Below are 13,139 nucleotides of genomic sequence, written 5' to 3'. Positions count from 1 at the left end.
CTTTCCCTGTCTGTCTCTTTCCCTGTCTGTCTCTTTCCAGGTCTGTTTCTTTCCAGGTCTGTGTCTGTCTCTTTCTGCCTCTCTCTATCAGTCTCCCCACCAACATCATATTACCTCACACATAAGCTTCTTATACTACGAATGTCCTTTGTTCCTATAGCCACCAATCACAGCTCCTATTAATAACCTTTAGCTCACAGCTCCATTGACTTTAATGGAGACAGGTTTTTTGGAGAGTAACTGTAAAGTGCGGGGTTAAATTTTCCCGTCAAAACATAGTCTATGACGTTCCCTGAGTCACAAGAGGCGTCGGTGCAAAATTCCGTGATTGTAAATGCGACGGTACGAATTCCTTTAGCGGACACACACACACACACACATACAGCTTTATATATTAGATTAGTGAACCTTTGATAAAACTTAGCTGCCAGAGCATGGTGTTGCCGGAAGTGTTGTCATAGGGACACAGGCAGAGGAGCTTGTGCAGGAATTCAGCCATGTCTCATTGCAGAGAAATCATTTCAGTGTGAGCATGAATTAACCATAGCCTGCTATTATAATAATTATTCTCCCTTTATTCTCTTTGAAGATAAGGACACGGATGTGACTGTGACGGATAACGGAGGAGATTTTGGGATGAGAGACACATTAAGCGTTGCTTCAAACGACTCTTTCATGTCAGCTTCAGAGGTACGAAGGTCGGGAAGGGGGGATACTACACGTCCTCCTTATTGCATTGCACCTGTGCTAAGTGCATGGGGTCTGCAGCAGGTGATGCACTCACGAAAAAAACCTCTAAACTTTTCCAAGACAAAACATGGATGGCGTCCATGTCTTGTCCTTCTGTTTTGCTGAGCCATTCACCAGAGTAGGTCGTAGCTCTACTGTTTTATGCAGACCAGTCATCTAAGAGTGGGGGTCCAAAAATTCCCTCTGTGAATGAAGCAGTAGTGAGCATGTGCAACCACTCCGCCATTCACTGTCTATGGTAGTGGTGGTCGCACATGCTCACTGCAGCTGCTCTCTTATACGTGACATTGGACCTATTGTTCTTGTGATTACGGGGGTCTCGGCAGCTGGACCCCCCGGGATTATTAATCTAATAAGGCGATGGATGTAACTTACTAATGTTGCAGTGTTTGGAAAATTAACATTATATTCTGCTGTGTTACATATGATAATCAGGCAAGACATCTCTTCGCCTGGACTAGTCCTGTGTCCCTGGGCATGATTGACAGCCTGCATGAGAAGTTAAAACAATGGGTATGGTATACAGCCTGTCAATCATGCCAGGGAGGCAGGACTAGTCCAGTGGAAGAGACCCCCACCAGACTGTCCCTGGATGTGATTGACAGACTGCATGAGAGGGCTACAACAATGAGTATGGTATACAGCCTGTCAATCATGCCCAGGGAGACAGGACTAGTCCAGAGAAAGTGATCCCCATCGGACTAGTCCTGTGTCCCTGGGTATGATTGACAGCCTACATGAGAAGTTAAAACAATGAGTATGGTATACAGCCTGTCAATCATGCCCAGGGAGGCAGGACTAGTCCAGGGATAGGGACTCCCACTGGAATAGTCCTGTGTCCCTGGGTGTGATTGACAGCCTGCATGGGAGGGCTACAACAATGAATATGGTATACAGCCTGTCAATCATGCCCAGGGAGGCAGGACTAGTCCAGTAGAAGAGATCCCCACCAGACTAGTCCTGTGTCCCTGGGTGTGATTGACAGCCTACATGAGAAGTTAAAACAATGAGTATGGTATACAGCCTGTCAAACATGTCTGGGAGGCAGGACTAGTCCAGGGATAGGGACCCCCACTGGACTAGTCCTGCATCCCTGGGCGTGATTGACAGCCTGCATGGGAGGGCTACAACAATGAATATGGTATACAGCCTGTCAATCATGGCCAGGGAGGCAGGACTAGTCCAGGGATAGTAACCCCCCCCCACCGGACTAGTCCTGTGTCCCTGGGCGTGATTGACAGCCTACATGAGAAGTTAAAACAATGAGTATGGTGTACAGCCTGTCAATCATGTCTGGGAGGCAGGACTAGTCCAGGGACAGGGACCCCCACTGGACTAGTCCTGCGTCCCTGGGAGTGATTGACAGCCTGCATGGGAGGGCTACAACAATGAATATGGCATTCAACCTGTCAATCATGCCCAGGGAGGCAGGACTAGTCCAGGGAAAGTGACCCCCACCGAACTAGTCCTGCCTCATTAACCCATGCAACGCTGCACAATAAAGTATTCTTCAAACATTGCAGAAATCTGCGCCCAAACCGCTATAGTAAAGATGGGGACAGCCAGGGGACCTGCCCCATTCCCGTAATGGCTACATTCACAATGTAAAAACTATTGCAAATCTTATACCTACATGCAATGAATTTTCTGCTTCCCGATATAATGTATAGCTTCTGGCCCTGCCCCGAGCGGGAATGATTGCAATGTGCGTGTGACAATAATAATAGACCGTCTCCTATGGACAGTGCAATAAAATAGATATTGGCTGAACGTGAAATCAGACCCCCGCTCTTTCATCCTCTGCTTTCCTTCCACTCTCCTGGATTTCTAGGAATTTTTTTTAGGGAAAACATTTGCTGAAGAATTCAGCTGTTCCTAAATGTTTCAGGATCTCAAAATATCTCTGTGCATAAGACAATGGCGGAGCATGCTTCAGCCCCGAGAGGAATTCATGTGACACGGTCCGCTGGGATTTTCTGCAGACTCTCTCTATATGAAGGTCATTTACAAAAATCTCATTAATGAGGCAAAAAGAGAGAGCGGCTTGGATTCTGAATGACCGACACACTTCCAGAGTTATAAATCAGATTTATCTTTATATACAATTCACCTAAGAAAACCCTGTGCTCCTTATGACCCGTGACCGTCCAGGTGACTGAGGAGCCCCTGACCCCTGCTTTCGGGGGGATGGGGGGATCTGTTGCACCTTCCACATCCTCAATGTAGAGATATTAGAGTTCTGCCATTGCTGACTATATCATAGGTCAATAAGGAGGCATCTGAACAGTCTCCACATATGCTGATTCGGGAGGAGAGTCTGCTAAAATCTCACTCCCCCAAATTAAATAAATTAGTAGGTATCACTGGTGAATGCACCAGGTTTGTATCAGGAGAAATAATCCAAATTGATGAGACCCTTTCCGGCCATAATAGTCATGCGAGTCAGTTGTTTGCAGCCCCTGTACAGTTGCGGGGTCTTCCAGTAATAAAACATTTGAGCCTGTGCATGCCACTGTCCGGCTTCAGTTGCAATTGACAGTTGGAGAATAGACATGGAGAGAAGGGGGCCGACAGCCCGGGTGGGTGTAAGTACGGCTTGGTTGACTTGGGTGCCAACCATTTAGATATAAGGGACAATTCCCGATACACATCCAAAAGAGTTAACCCTCTGCCCATCGGTTCAGGGTGTCCTTTATTTAAAGGAATATTCCCACCTTAGACATTTATGACATATTCACATAAATATCTGATTGATGCCGGGGTTCACTTCTGGGAGAAGGACACAAAATCCCAGCAGAGAATGGAGAATTGGCTGAGATGAAGAGGACCCTCAGTTTAGTCTCGGGAATCGGCAATTAACCAATCTGATATTGAAAAAAGTTCATAAATGCAAGTTATGAACTTCCCATATGATATATAAGAAGACTGAGGGGGCGGTCCATCCACTGTAAGCCCCACTGATCCGTCCACTGTAAGCCCCACTGATCTGTCCACTGGAAGCCCCACTGATTCGTCTACTGGAAGCCCCACTGATGTGTCTACTGGAAGCCCCACTGATGTGTCCACTGGTAGTCCCACTGATGTGTCCACTGGTAGTCCCACTGAGCTGTCCACTGGTAGTCCCACTGAGGTGTCCACTGGTAGTCCCACTGAGGTGTCCACTGGTAGTCCCACTGAGGTGTCCACTGGTAGTCCCACTGAGGTGTCCACTGGTAGTCCCACTGAGGTGTCCACTGGTAGTCCCACTGAGGTGTCCACTGGTAGTCCCACTGAGGTGTCCACTGGTAGTCCCACTGAGGTGTCCACTGGTAGTCCCACTGAGGTGTCCACTGGTAGTCCCACTGAGGTGTCCACTGTTAGTCCCACTGAGGTGTCCACTGTTAGTCCTACTGAGGTGTCCACTGGTAGTCCCACTGAGGTGTCCACTGGTAGTCCCACTGAGGTGTCCACTGGTAGTCCCACTGATTTGTCCACTGGTAGTCCCACTGAGTTGTCCACTGGTAGTCCCACTGAGTTGTCCACTGGTAGTCCCACTGAGGTGTCCACTGGTAGTCCCACTGATTTGTCGACTGGTAGTCCCACTGATTTGTCCACTGATAGTCCCACTGATTTGTCCACTGGTAGTCCCACTGATCTGTCCTCTGGAAGCCCCACTGATCTGTTCACTGGAAGCCCCACTGATCTGTTCACTGGAATCCCCACTGATCTTAAGTACAGAGCTCTTTAGTTCACCGTGTGAAAAGCACTTTGGTCCCGCATGCGCACCACCCTCTATTCATTGTGTATGGGACTGCTAAAGACAATGAAATATGGTAATGCTATGTAACTTCTGGCAGTCCCATAGACCATGAACAGAGCCACCATCATTTTCAGATTGGTTAGAGGCTAATTTCTTTGTCGCTCCATTGGGAGACCCAGACAATTGGGTGTATAGCTTCTGCCTCCGGAGGCCACACAAAGTATTACACTTTAAAAAGTGTAACCCCTCCCCTCTGCCTATACACCCTCCCGTGCCTCACGGGCTCCCCAGTTTTGTGCTTTGTGTTGAAGGAGGCACACATTCACTCAAGCTCCCATTTTAGTCAGCAGATGATGTATCGGATGGAAGAAAAGAGGGCCCCCACAGGGCCCCCGGCATGCTCCCTTCTCACCCCACTAAGTCGGCGGTGCTGCTAAGGTTGAGGTACCCATTGCGGGTACAAAGGCTGGAGCCACATGCCGTTTTCCTTCCCCATCCCTTAGAGGCTCTGGGAGAAGTGGGATCCTAGCCGGTCATCCATTCACTGGGACCGGGCTCCCTCCGCAGCCCCTGTGGGAATCTGACGGACAGGAGACTTGGTATCATCAGGGACAGGGCCCTGCATCTAAAGGTACTCTGTGTCCCCTTGGGGACGGTGCATGGAGCGATTTTGTCACAGACGCTGCAGCGGCTGCTGTATTTTTATGACGACCGGGACTACCGCGCCGACCGCACCTGTTTGCCGGCCGCGGTATTAAATTTAGTCCCCGGCTTCATGCGGCCTAGTACCATAACTCCCGCCCCCGGGCCTGCCAGTCAGGGGTAAGGGCGGGACGGTCGACCTGACGTCGACAGTGAGGGCTGGAGCATACTTTAGGTGTCCTCCTCCCCCCTCACTGATCACTGTGGGGCACCAGATTCCCGCACTTTATTAGCGCCGCCCACGGCTCCCTCCTCCCCTGAGAGCTCCGGCAGCCATTTTTTAAACACATTCTGCCGGTGGAGGACTTCTGGAACGAGCTCTGCAGCTCTGGGAGACCCAAGGCAGGGAATCTCGTGGACACACACCGCTTTGGGCGGTCACCCGGTGCTGGTCCCCCTAGGGTGCCAAAGTGTATATATATATATATATATATATATATTTGTATACATTTTCTCTGTTCGGCCGCATTGTTTTGCTTTGGCTATATACCCTCAGTGATCACTCTCCTAGGAGACAACAGCATGTCGTTCACAAGGAGCAAGGGTGCCAAGACACAGGGTTATTTTGCAACCTGTACATCTTGTGCGGCTATGCTACCTGCAGGTTCCACCTACCCTCACTGTGAGCAATGCTTGGGCCCTGTTGCACTCGCTCAGCCGGAGCCTCGGGCACTGGTGGGACCCTCGGTTCAGGTAGAACCGCCGGCTTCCCCTGTCCAGGTGGCAGGGACAGAGTTTGCAGTTTTAGCTGAGAAACTCTCTGAGTCGCTTTCACAATCCATGGCTCAGTCTATGGATAGATGGTCTGCTAAGATACTAGAAGCCTTGCAATCCAGATCGGCCCTTACACAGGCCCCGGGCACTGCGGGTTCATCGCCCCCAGGCCCCTCTCGGTCTGCGCCGCAGCGTGCTCCTGGGGTGGCACCTAGGTCTCACGGGGAGGACTCCGGCACGGACCGCAGTCCCAGACCGGCTAAGCGGGCTCGCTGGGAATCTTCCCCGACTTCATCACGCTGTTCGGGGTCTCAGCTTGAGGACTCTCTGGAGGATGAAGCGGAGGTCGCAGCTCAGGGCTCTGACCCTGACGTTGCTCTCAATCTTGATACACCTGAAGGGGACGCCATAGTAAATGACCTTATAGCGTCCATCAACCAGATGCTAGATCTTTCTCCCCCAACTCCACCTATAGAGGAGTCGGCTTCGCAGCAGGAGAAACACCAGTTTAGGTTTACCAAGCGTACACGGAGTGCTTTTTTCGATCACTCTAACTTCAGAGATGCTGTCCAGAAACACAGAGCATTTCCGGACAAGCGCTTTACTAAGCGCCTTAATGACACACGTTACCCCTTCCCCTCTGACGTAGTTAAGGGTTGGGCTCAATGTCCCAAGGTGGATCCTCCAGTCTCTAGACTGGCGGCTAGATCCGTAGTATCAGTGGCAGACGGTTCATCGCTCAAGGATGCCACTGACAGGCAGATAGAGCTCCTAATGAAATCCATCTATGAAGCCACAGGCGCGTCTTTTGCCCCGGCCTTTGCAGCCGTGTGGGCACTCCAAGCTATCTCAGCTTGTCTGTCTGAGATTAATGCGGTCACACGTACCTCTGCTCCGCAAGTTGCGTCTTTGACTTCTCAGGCGTCGGTATTTTCATCCTACGCCATGAATGCCGTCCTGGACTCTGCTAGCCGTACAGCGGTAGCATCCGCCAATTCGGTGGCAGTCCGCAGGGCCATGTGGCTACGCGAATGGAAGGCAGACTCTGCTTCCAAGAAGTTCTTAACCGGTTTGCCTTTTTCTGGAGACCGATTGTTTGGCGAGCGATTGGATGAAATTATTAAGCAATCCAAGGGAAAGGACTCGTCCTTACCCCAGTCCAAACCAAACAAACCTCAGCAACGGAAAATTCAAGCGAGGTTTCGGTCCTTTCGGCCCTCAGCCAGGTCCCAATCCTCCTCGTCCAACAGGCCACAGAAGGACCAGAGGAACTCTTATGCATGGCGGTCTAAGTCACGTCCTCCAAAGACCGCCGGAGGCACCGTCTCCAAGGTGGCCTCCTCATGACTTTTGGCCTCCCCAAACCGTATCCTCGGTCGGTGGCAGGCTCTCCCGCTTTTGCGATGCCTGGTGGCCACATGTCCAAGACCGATGGGTGAGAGACATTCTGTCTCACGGTTACAGGATCGAGTTCAGCTCTCGTCCTCCGACTCGTTTCTTCAGAACATCTCCGCCCCCCGAGCGAGCCGATGCACTTTTTCAGGCGGTGAACACTCTGAAGACAGAAGGAGTTGTGATCCCCGTTCCCCTTCAGGAACGTGGTCGCGGTTTTTACTCCAACTTGTTCGTGGTGCCAAAAAAGGACGGATCATTCCGTCCCGTTTTGGACCTCAAACTGCTCAACAGACACGTGAGAACCAGACGGTTTCGCATGGAATCTCTCCGCTCTGTCATCGCTTCGATGTCCCAAGGAGACTTCCTAGCATCAATCGACATCAGGGATGCTTATCTCCATGTGCCGATCGCACCAGAGCATCAACGCTTCCTGCGTTTCGCCATCGGGGACGAACACCTTCAGTTTGTGGCACTGCCTTTCGGCCTGGCGACTGCCAAACGGGTCTTCACCAAGGTCATGGCATCCGTTGTGGCGGTCCTACACTCTCAGGGCCACTCGGTGAGCCCTTACTTAGACGATCTCCTAGTCAAGGCACCCTCCCGGGTGGCATGTCAACACAGCCTGACCGTTGCTCTGGAGACTCTCCAGAGGTTCGGGTGGATCATCAATTTCCCAAAGTCAAAATTGACTCCGACCCAATCACTGACTTACCTCGGGATGGAGTTTCATACTCTCTCAGCGATAGTCAAGCTACCGCTGGACAAACAGCGTTCGCTGCAGACAGGGGTGCACTCTCTTCTGCGGGCCCAGTCACACCCCTTGAGGCGCCTCATGCACTTCCTGGGGAAGATGGTGGCAGCAATGGAGGCAGTCCCCTTTGCGCAGTTTCATCTGCGTCCACTGCAATGGGACATTCTCTGGCAGCCAAAACCTCTCTTCAGTGGTGGCTTCTTTCCACTTCTCTGTCGAAGGGAAAATCCTTCCTGCCTCCATCCTGGGCTGTGGTCACGACGGACGCGAGTCTGTCAGGGTGGGGAGCGGTTTTTCTCCACCACAAGGCTCAGGGAACCTGGACTCTGACAGAGTCCTCCCTTCAGATCAATGTTCTGGAGATAAGGGCAGTGTATCTAGCCCTAAAGGCGTTCCATCGGTGGCTGGAGGGCAGGCAGATCCGCATACAGTCGGACAACGCCACGGCGGTCGCGTACATCAACCACCAGGGCGGCACGCGCAGCCGTCAAGCCTTCCAAGAAGTCCGGCGGATTCTGCTGTGGGCGGAGGCCACAGCCTCCACCATCTCCGCAGTTCACATCCCGGGCGTAGAAAACTGGGAAGCAGACTTTCTCAGTCGCCAGGGCATGGACGCAGGGGAATGGTCTCTTCACCCAGACGTGTTTCAAGAGATCTGTTGCCGCTGGGGAACGCCGGACGTCGATCTCATGGCGTCTCGGCACAACAACAAAGTCCCGGCATTCATGGCACGGTCTCAGGATCACAGAGCGCTGGCGGCGGACGCTTTAGTTCAGGATTGGTCGCAGTTTCGACTGCCTTATGTATTTCCTCCTCTGGCAATGCTGCCCAGAGTGTTACGCAAGATCAGGTCCGACTGCCGCCGCGCCATCCTCGTCGCTCCAGACTGGCCGAGGAGGTCGTTGTACCCGGATCTGTGGCACCTCACGGTGGGTCAACCGTGGGCACTCCCAGACCGACCAGACTTGCTGTCTCAAGGGCCATTTTTCCATCTGAATTCTGCGGCCCTCAACCTGACTGTGTGGCCATTGAGTCCTGGCTCCTAGCGTCCTCAGGGTTATCTCAAGATGTCATTGCCACTATGAGACAGGCCAGGAAACCAACGTCCGCCAAGATCTATCACAGGGCTTGGAGGAAGTTCTTATCCTGGTGCTCTGATAAGGGTTTTACCCCCTGGCCGTTTGCATTACCCACTTTTCTTTCCTTCCTTCAATCCGGAATGGACAAGGGTTTGTCTCTCGGCTCTCTCAAGGGACAAGTATCGGCGCGTTCCGTGTTTTTTCAAAAGCGTCTAGCCAGGCTTCCGCAGGTCCGCACGTTCCTGCAGGGAGTTTGCCACATAGTCCCACCTTACAAGCGGCCGCTGGAACCCTGGGATCTTAACAGGGTTCTAAGGGCTCTTCAGAAACCACCTTTCGAGCCGCTGCGGGATGTCTCTCTATCACGTCTTTCGCAGAAGGTGGCTTTTCTAGTGGCAGTTACATCGCTCCGTAGAGTGTCGGAGCTTGCAGCGCTGTCATGCAAAGCCTCCTTCCTGGTTTTTCACCAGGATAAGGTGGTTCTGCGTCCGGTCCCGGTATTCCTCCCTAAGGTGGTATCCCCTTTTCATCTCAATCAGGATATCTCCTTACCTTCATTTTGCCCTCATCCAGTTCACCAATGTGAAAAGGATTTGCACTTGCTAGATCTAGTGAGAGCACTCCGGATCTACGTGTCTCGCACGGCGCCACTGCGCCGTTCTGATGCGCTGTTTGTCCTTGTCGCTGGCCAGCGTAAGGGGTCGCAGGCTTCCAAGTCAACCTTGGCTCGGTGGATCAAGGAACCGATTTTTGAAGCCTACCGTTCTTCTGGGCTTCCGATTCCTTCAGGGCTGAAAGCCCATTCTACCAGAGCCGTGGGTGCGTCCTGGGCATTGCGGCATCGGGCTACGGCTCAGCAGGTGTGTCAGGCGGCTACCTGGTCTAGTCTGCACACTTTCACGAAACACTATCAGGTGCATACCTATGCTTCGGCAGATGCCAGTCTAGGTAGGCGAGTCCTTCAGGCGGCGGTTGCCCACCTGTAAGAGGGGGCCGTTTTCGGCTCCTTTTATCGGGGTATTCTTTTACCCACCCAGGGACTGCTTTTGGACGTCCCAATTGTCTGGGTCTCCCAATGGAGCGACAAAGAAGAAGGGAATTTTGTTTACTTACCGTAAATTCCTTTTCTTCTAGCTCCTATTGGGAGATCCAGCACCCGCCCCTGTTCCCTTCGGGCTGTTTGTTCTTTTGTGTACACATGTTGTTCATGTTGAATTGTTCCTTTGGTTCATGGTTTTAGTTCTCCGAACATCCTTCGGATTGAATTTACCTTAGACCATTTATAAGTTTCCTCCTTCCTGCTTTTGCACCAAAACTGAGGAGCCCGTGAGACACGGGAGGGTGTATAGGCAGAGGGGAGGGGTTACACTTTTTAAAGTGTAATACTTTGTGTGGCCTCCGGAGGCAGAAGCTATACACCCAATTGTCTGGGTCTCCCAATAGGAGCTAGAAGAAAAGGAATTTACGGTAAGTAAACAAAATTCCCTTCTTCCGGCAATTCACGTCAGAATGGCCATAAAATCCTGATACCAAAACTAACACAGATACGGATAGAGAATGACTGAGCTGAGGAGTCCAATATATTCATTCTCCGCCCACCCAGCATGACTGTCAGCATTGTGAACGGCAAGGAGGAGGGACTCTGAGGAGCTGTCAATCATGCTAAGTTGGAGATTCAGCAGCGAGGGAGGGACACTGCGGAACTGTCAGTCATGCTAGTTGGGTAGGGGGATTGACAGCTTCCCTGTATCCACCTCCCTGAAACTGAATCAGGCTAGAAGGACAGAGAGTCAGCATTAGGGGAAGGCAAGCTGTCAATCATGCAAGGGGGGCAGAGACTGAGTTTAAACTAGCAAAACGGATTACACATAAAGGACTTTCAAAGTAAGTACATTTGCTTCATCAGGTATAAGAGATTTGTTTAGAGATGTATGCAGTTTGTGGTGTGAGATCTAGTGACTGATCCAGTTTAAGGGTTTGTCCTTGTGACCGGTACCTTTAAGAACATCCTGATGATCACGGTGCAGTGTGCAGATTCTGCAGCGTTAGAACGCACATGTTTAATGTGACGGATTAGTATGAGATTTGTACTCTAAACATCAGAAGTTTGTATGTTTCTCATTTCTGGAAAATCACCAGCAGGACTGGAATTGTAGCCTCGAGACATAAATATTGGGAGGAAATGTCTGTATTTCTGGATGACATAAATCATGAGCGCATGAGAATATGGTGAGGATATACATTATTGCTGCAGGATAAACGGCTGGCAGTTTTTAGGGTCGTGATATTTCTTGTTTTATATCCTGAGATCATAAGAATCACATTATATCAGCCGGTGACCGGGATCCAACCTCCTATAGCAGAATCTACTGGGGATCTACTCCTATTACAAGTAGGTCACGTTCAGGCACCGCAGATTAACAATGCTGATTCTAAACCGCAAAACAATTGATGTCTACAAAACAGATGTAAAGAGAATAAGTCTGCACAGATATGTGATCATGGAACTGACCTACAAATCCACAACGTGCACATTCTCGTCACAATTGTCCATAATGTCTTGTGTCGAAGACTACAATTTTCCTTCAATAGAGCTAAGACGCCACGGCCACCACCCGATAACAGCACGGAGCATCGTCCTCCTCCACCATCTGTACAGGGGCACAATGCAGCCAGGAGGTAAAGTCCTCCATTCACCAAACCCAGACTCCTCCATCAGACGCAGATAGAAAAGTGCAATTTGTCACCGCACAGACCATGTCTCCTCCAGAGTCCAGTAGTGGCGGCTTTACACAACTCCATCCAACACTCAGCATTGTGCTTGGTGATGTACGGCTGCTGCATACAGGACGCCTTTCCTCCAAAGTCTGGAGCTGGAGGCTTTACACCTCTTTATCCGATGCTTGACATTGTGCTTAGTGATGTACGGCTGCTGCATACAGCACACATCTCCCACAGAGTCCCTTAGTGGTAGCTTTACATACCTCCATCTGAAGCTCAGGATTGTGCTTGGTAATATACGGCTGCTGCATACAGGACACCTTTCCTCCAGAGTCTGGAGGTGGTGGCTTTACACCTCTTTATCCGATCCTTGACATTGTGCTTGGTGATGTACGGCTGCTGCATTCAGAACACGTCTCCCACAGAGTCCCTTGGTGGTGGCTTTACATACCTCCATCCAACACTCGACATTGTGCTTGGTGATGTACAGCTCAGATTTGTGCTTGGTAATATTATGGTTGCTGCATACAGAACACGTCTCCTCCAGAGTCCAGTAGTGGCAGCTTTACACCTCTCCATCCAACACTCTGCATTGTACTTGGTGATGTATAGCTCAGAATTGTGCTCGGTGATATTATGGTTGCTGCATACAGAACATGTCTCCTCCAGAGTCCAGTGGTGGCAGCTTTACACCTCTCCATCCAACGCTCTGCATTGTACTTGGTGATGTATAGCTCAGAATTGTGCTCGGTGATATTATGGTTGCTGCATACAGAACACGTCTCCTCCAGAGTCCAGTGGTGGCAGCTTTACACCTCTCCATCCAACGCTCTGCATTGTGCTTGGTGATGTACGGCTGCTGCATACAGGGCACTTCTCCTGCAGAGTCCGGTGGTGGCAGCTTTAAATCGCTCCATCCGACACTCAACGTGCTTGGTGATTTACGGCTTCTGCATAGAAAACACTTCTCCTCCAGAGTCCTGATGCTAGTGGCTTTACACCGCTTCATCCAATGCTCGGCATTGTGCATTTTTTTTCCTATTGAGAACTGGAGTTTTTTTGTTGCAGAGCCTTTTCACAGCTGTGTAGTCAAGTGATAATATTCTATATCCCAGCAGCCGCCACCAGGGGGAGCTCCCTGTATACAGTGGGAGGAAAGACTTAGGAAAGTAAGTCAGGTAATAAAATGGACCAGCGCTATAATGCAGGTTATTAGGAAAGCGCCAGTAATCTATCACATGCTGAATTAGGTTTTCTGGATTATTGGAATTATTTATATCTGCAGTGT

General features: G+C 50.7%; 1 protein-coding gene across 3 annotated transcripts in view; it reads left to right on the top strand.

Annotated features, from left to right (window-relative positions):
* The window catches only part of MIGA1 (mitoguardin 1), a 56,826-nt gene that overhangs the window by 27,405 nt on the left and 16,282 nt on the right, over nt 1-13,139 (top strand). For all 3 annotated transcript variants that reach the window (XM_075320275.1, XM_075320273.1, XM_075320274.1), the window contains exon 8: nt 590-690. In XM_075320275.1, coding sequence (XP_075176390.1) covers nt 590-690 — 101 coding nt within the window. The remainder of the gene's footprint in view (nt 1-589; nt 691-13,139) is intronic.

The sequence above is a fragment of the Anomaloglossus baeobatrachus genome, chromosome 8 (assembly GCF_048569485.1).
Source record: "Anomaloglossus baeobatrachus isolate aAnoBae1 chromosome 8, aAnoBae1.hap1, whole genome shotgun sequence".
NCBI classification, from domain to species: Eukaryota; Metazoa; Chordata; class Amphibia; order Anura; family Aromobatidae; genus Anomaloglossus; species Anomaloglossus baeobatrachus.
This window is presented reverse-complemented; position numbering and strand designations above follow the sequence as displayed.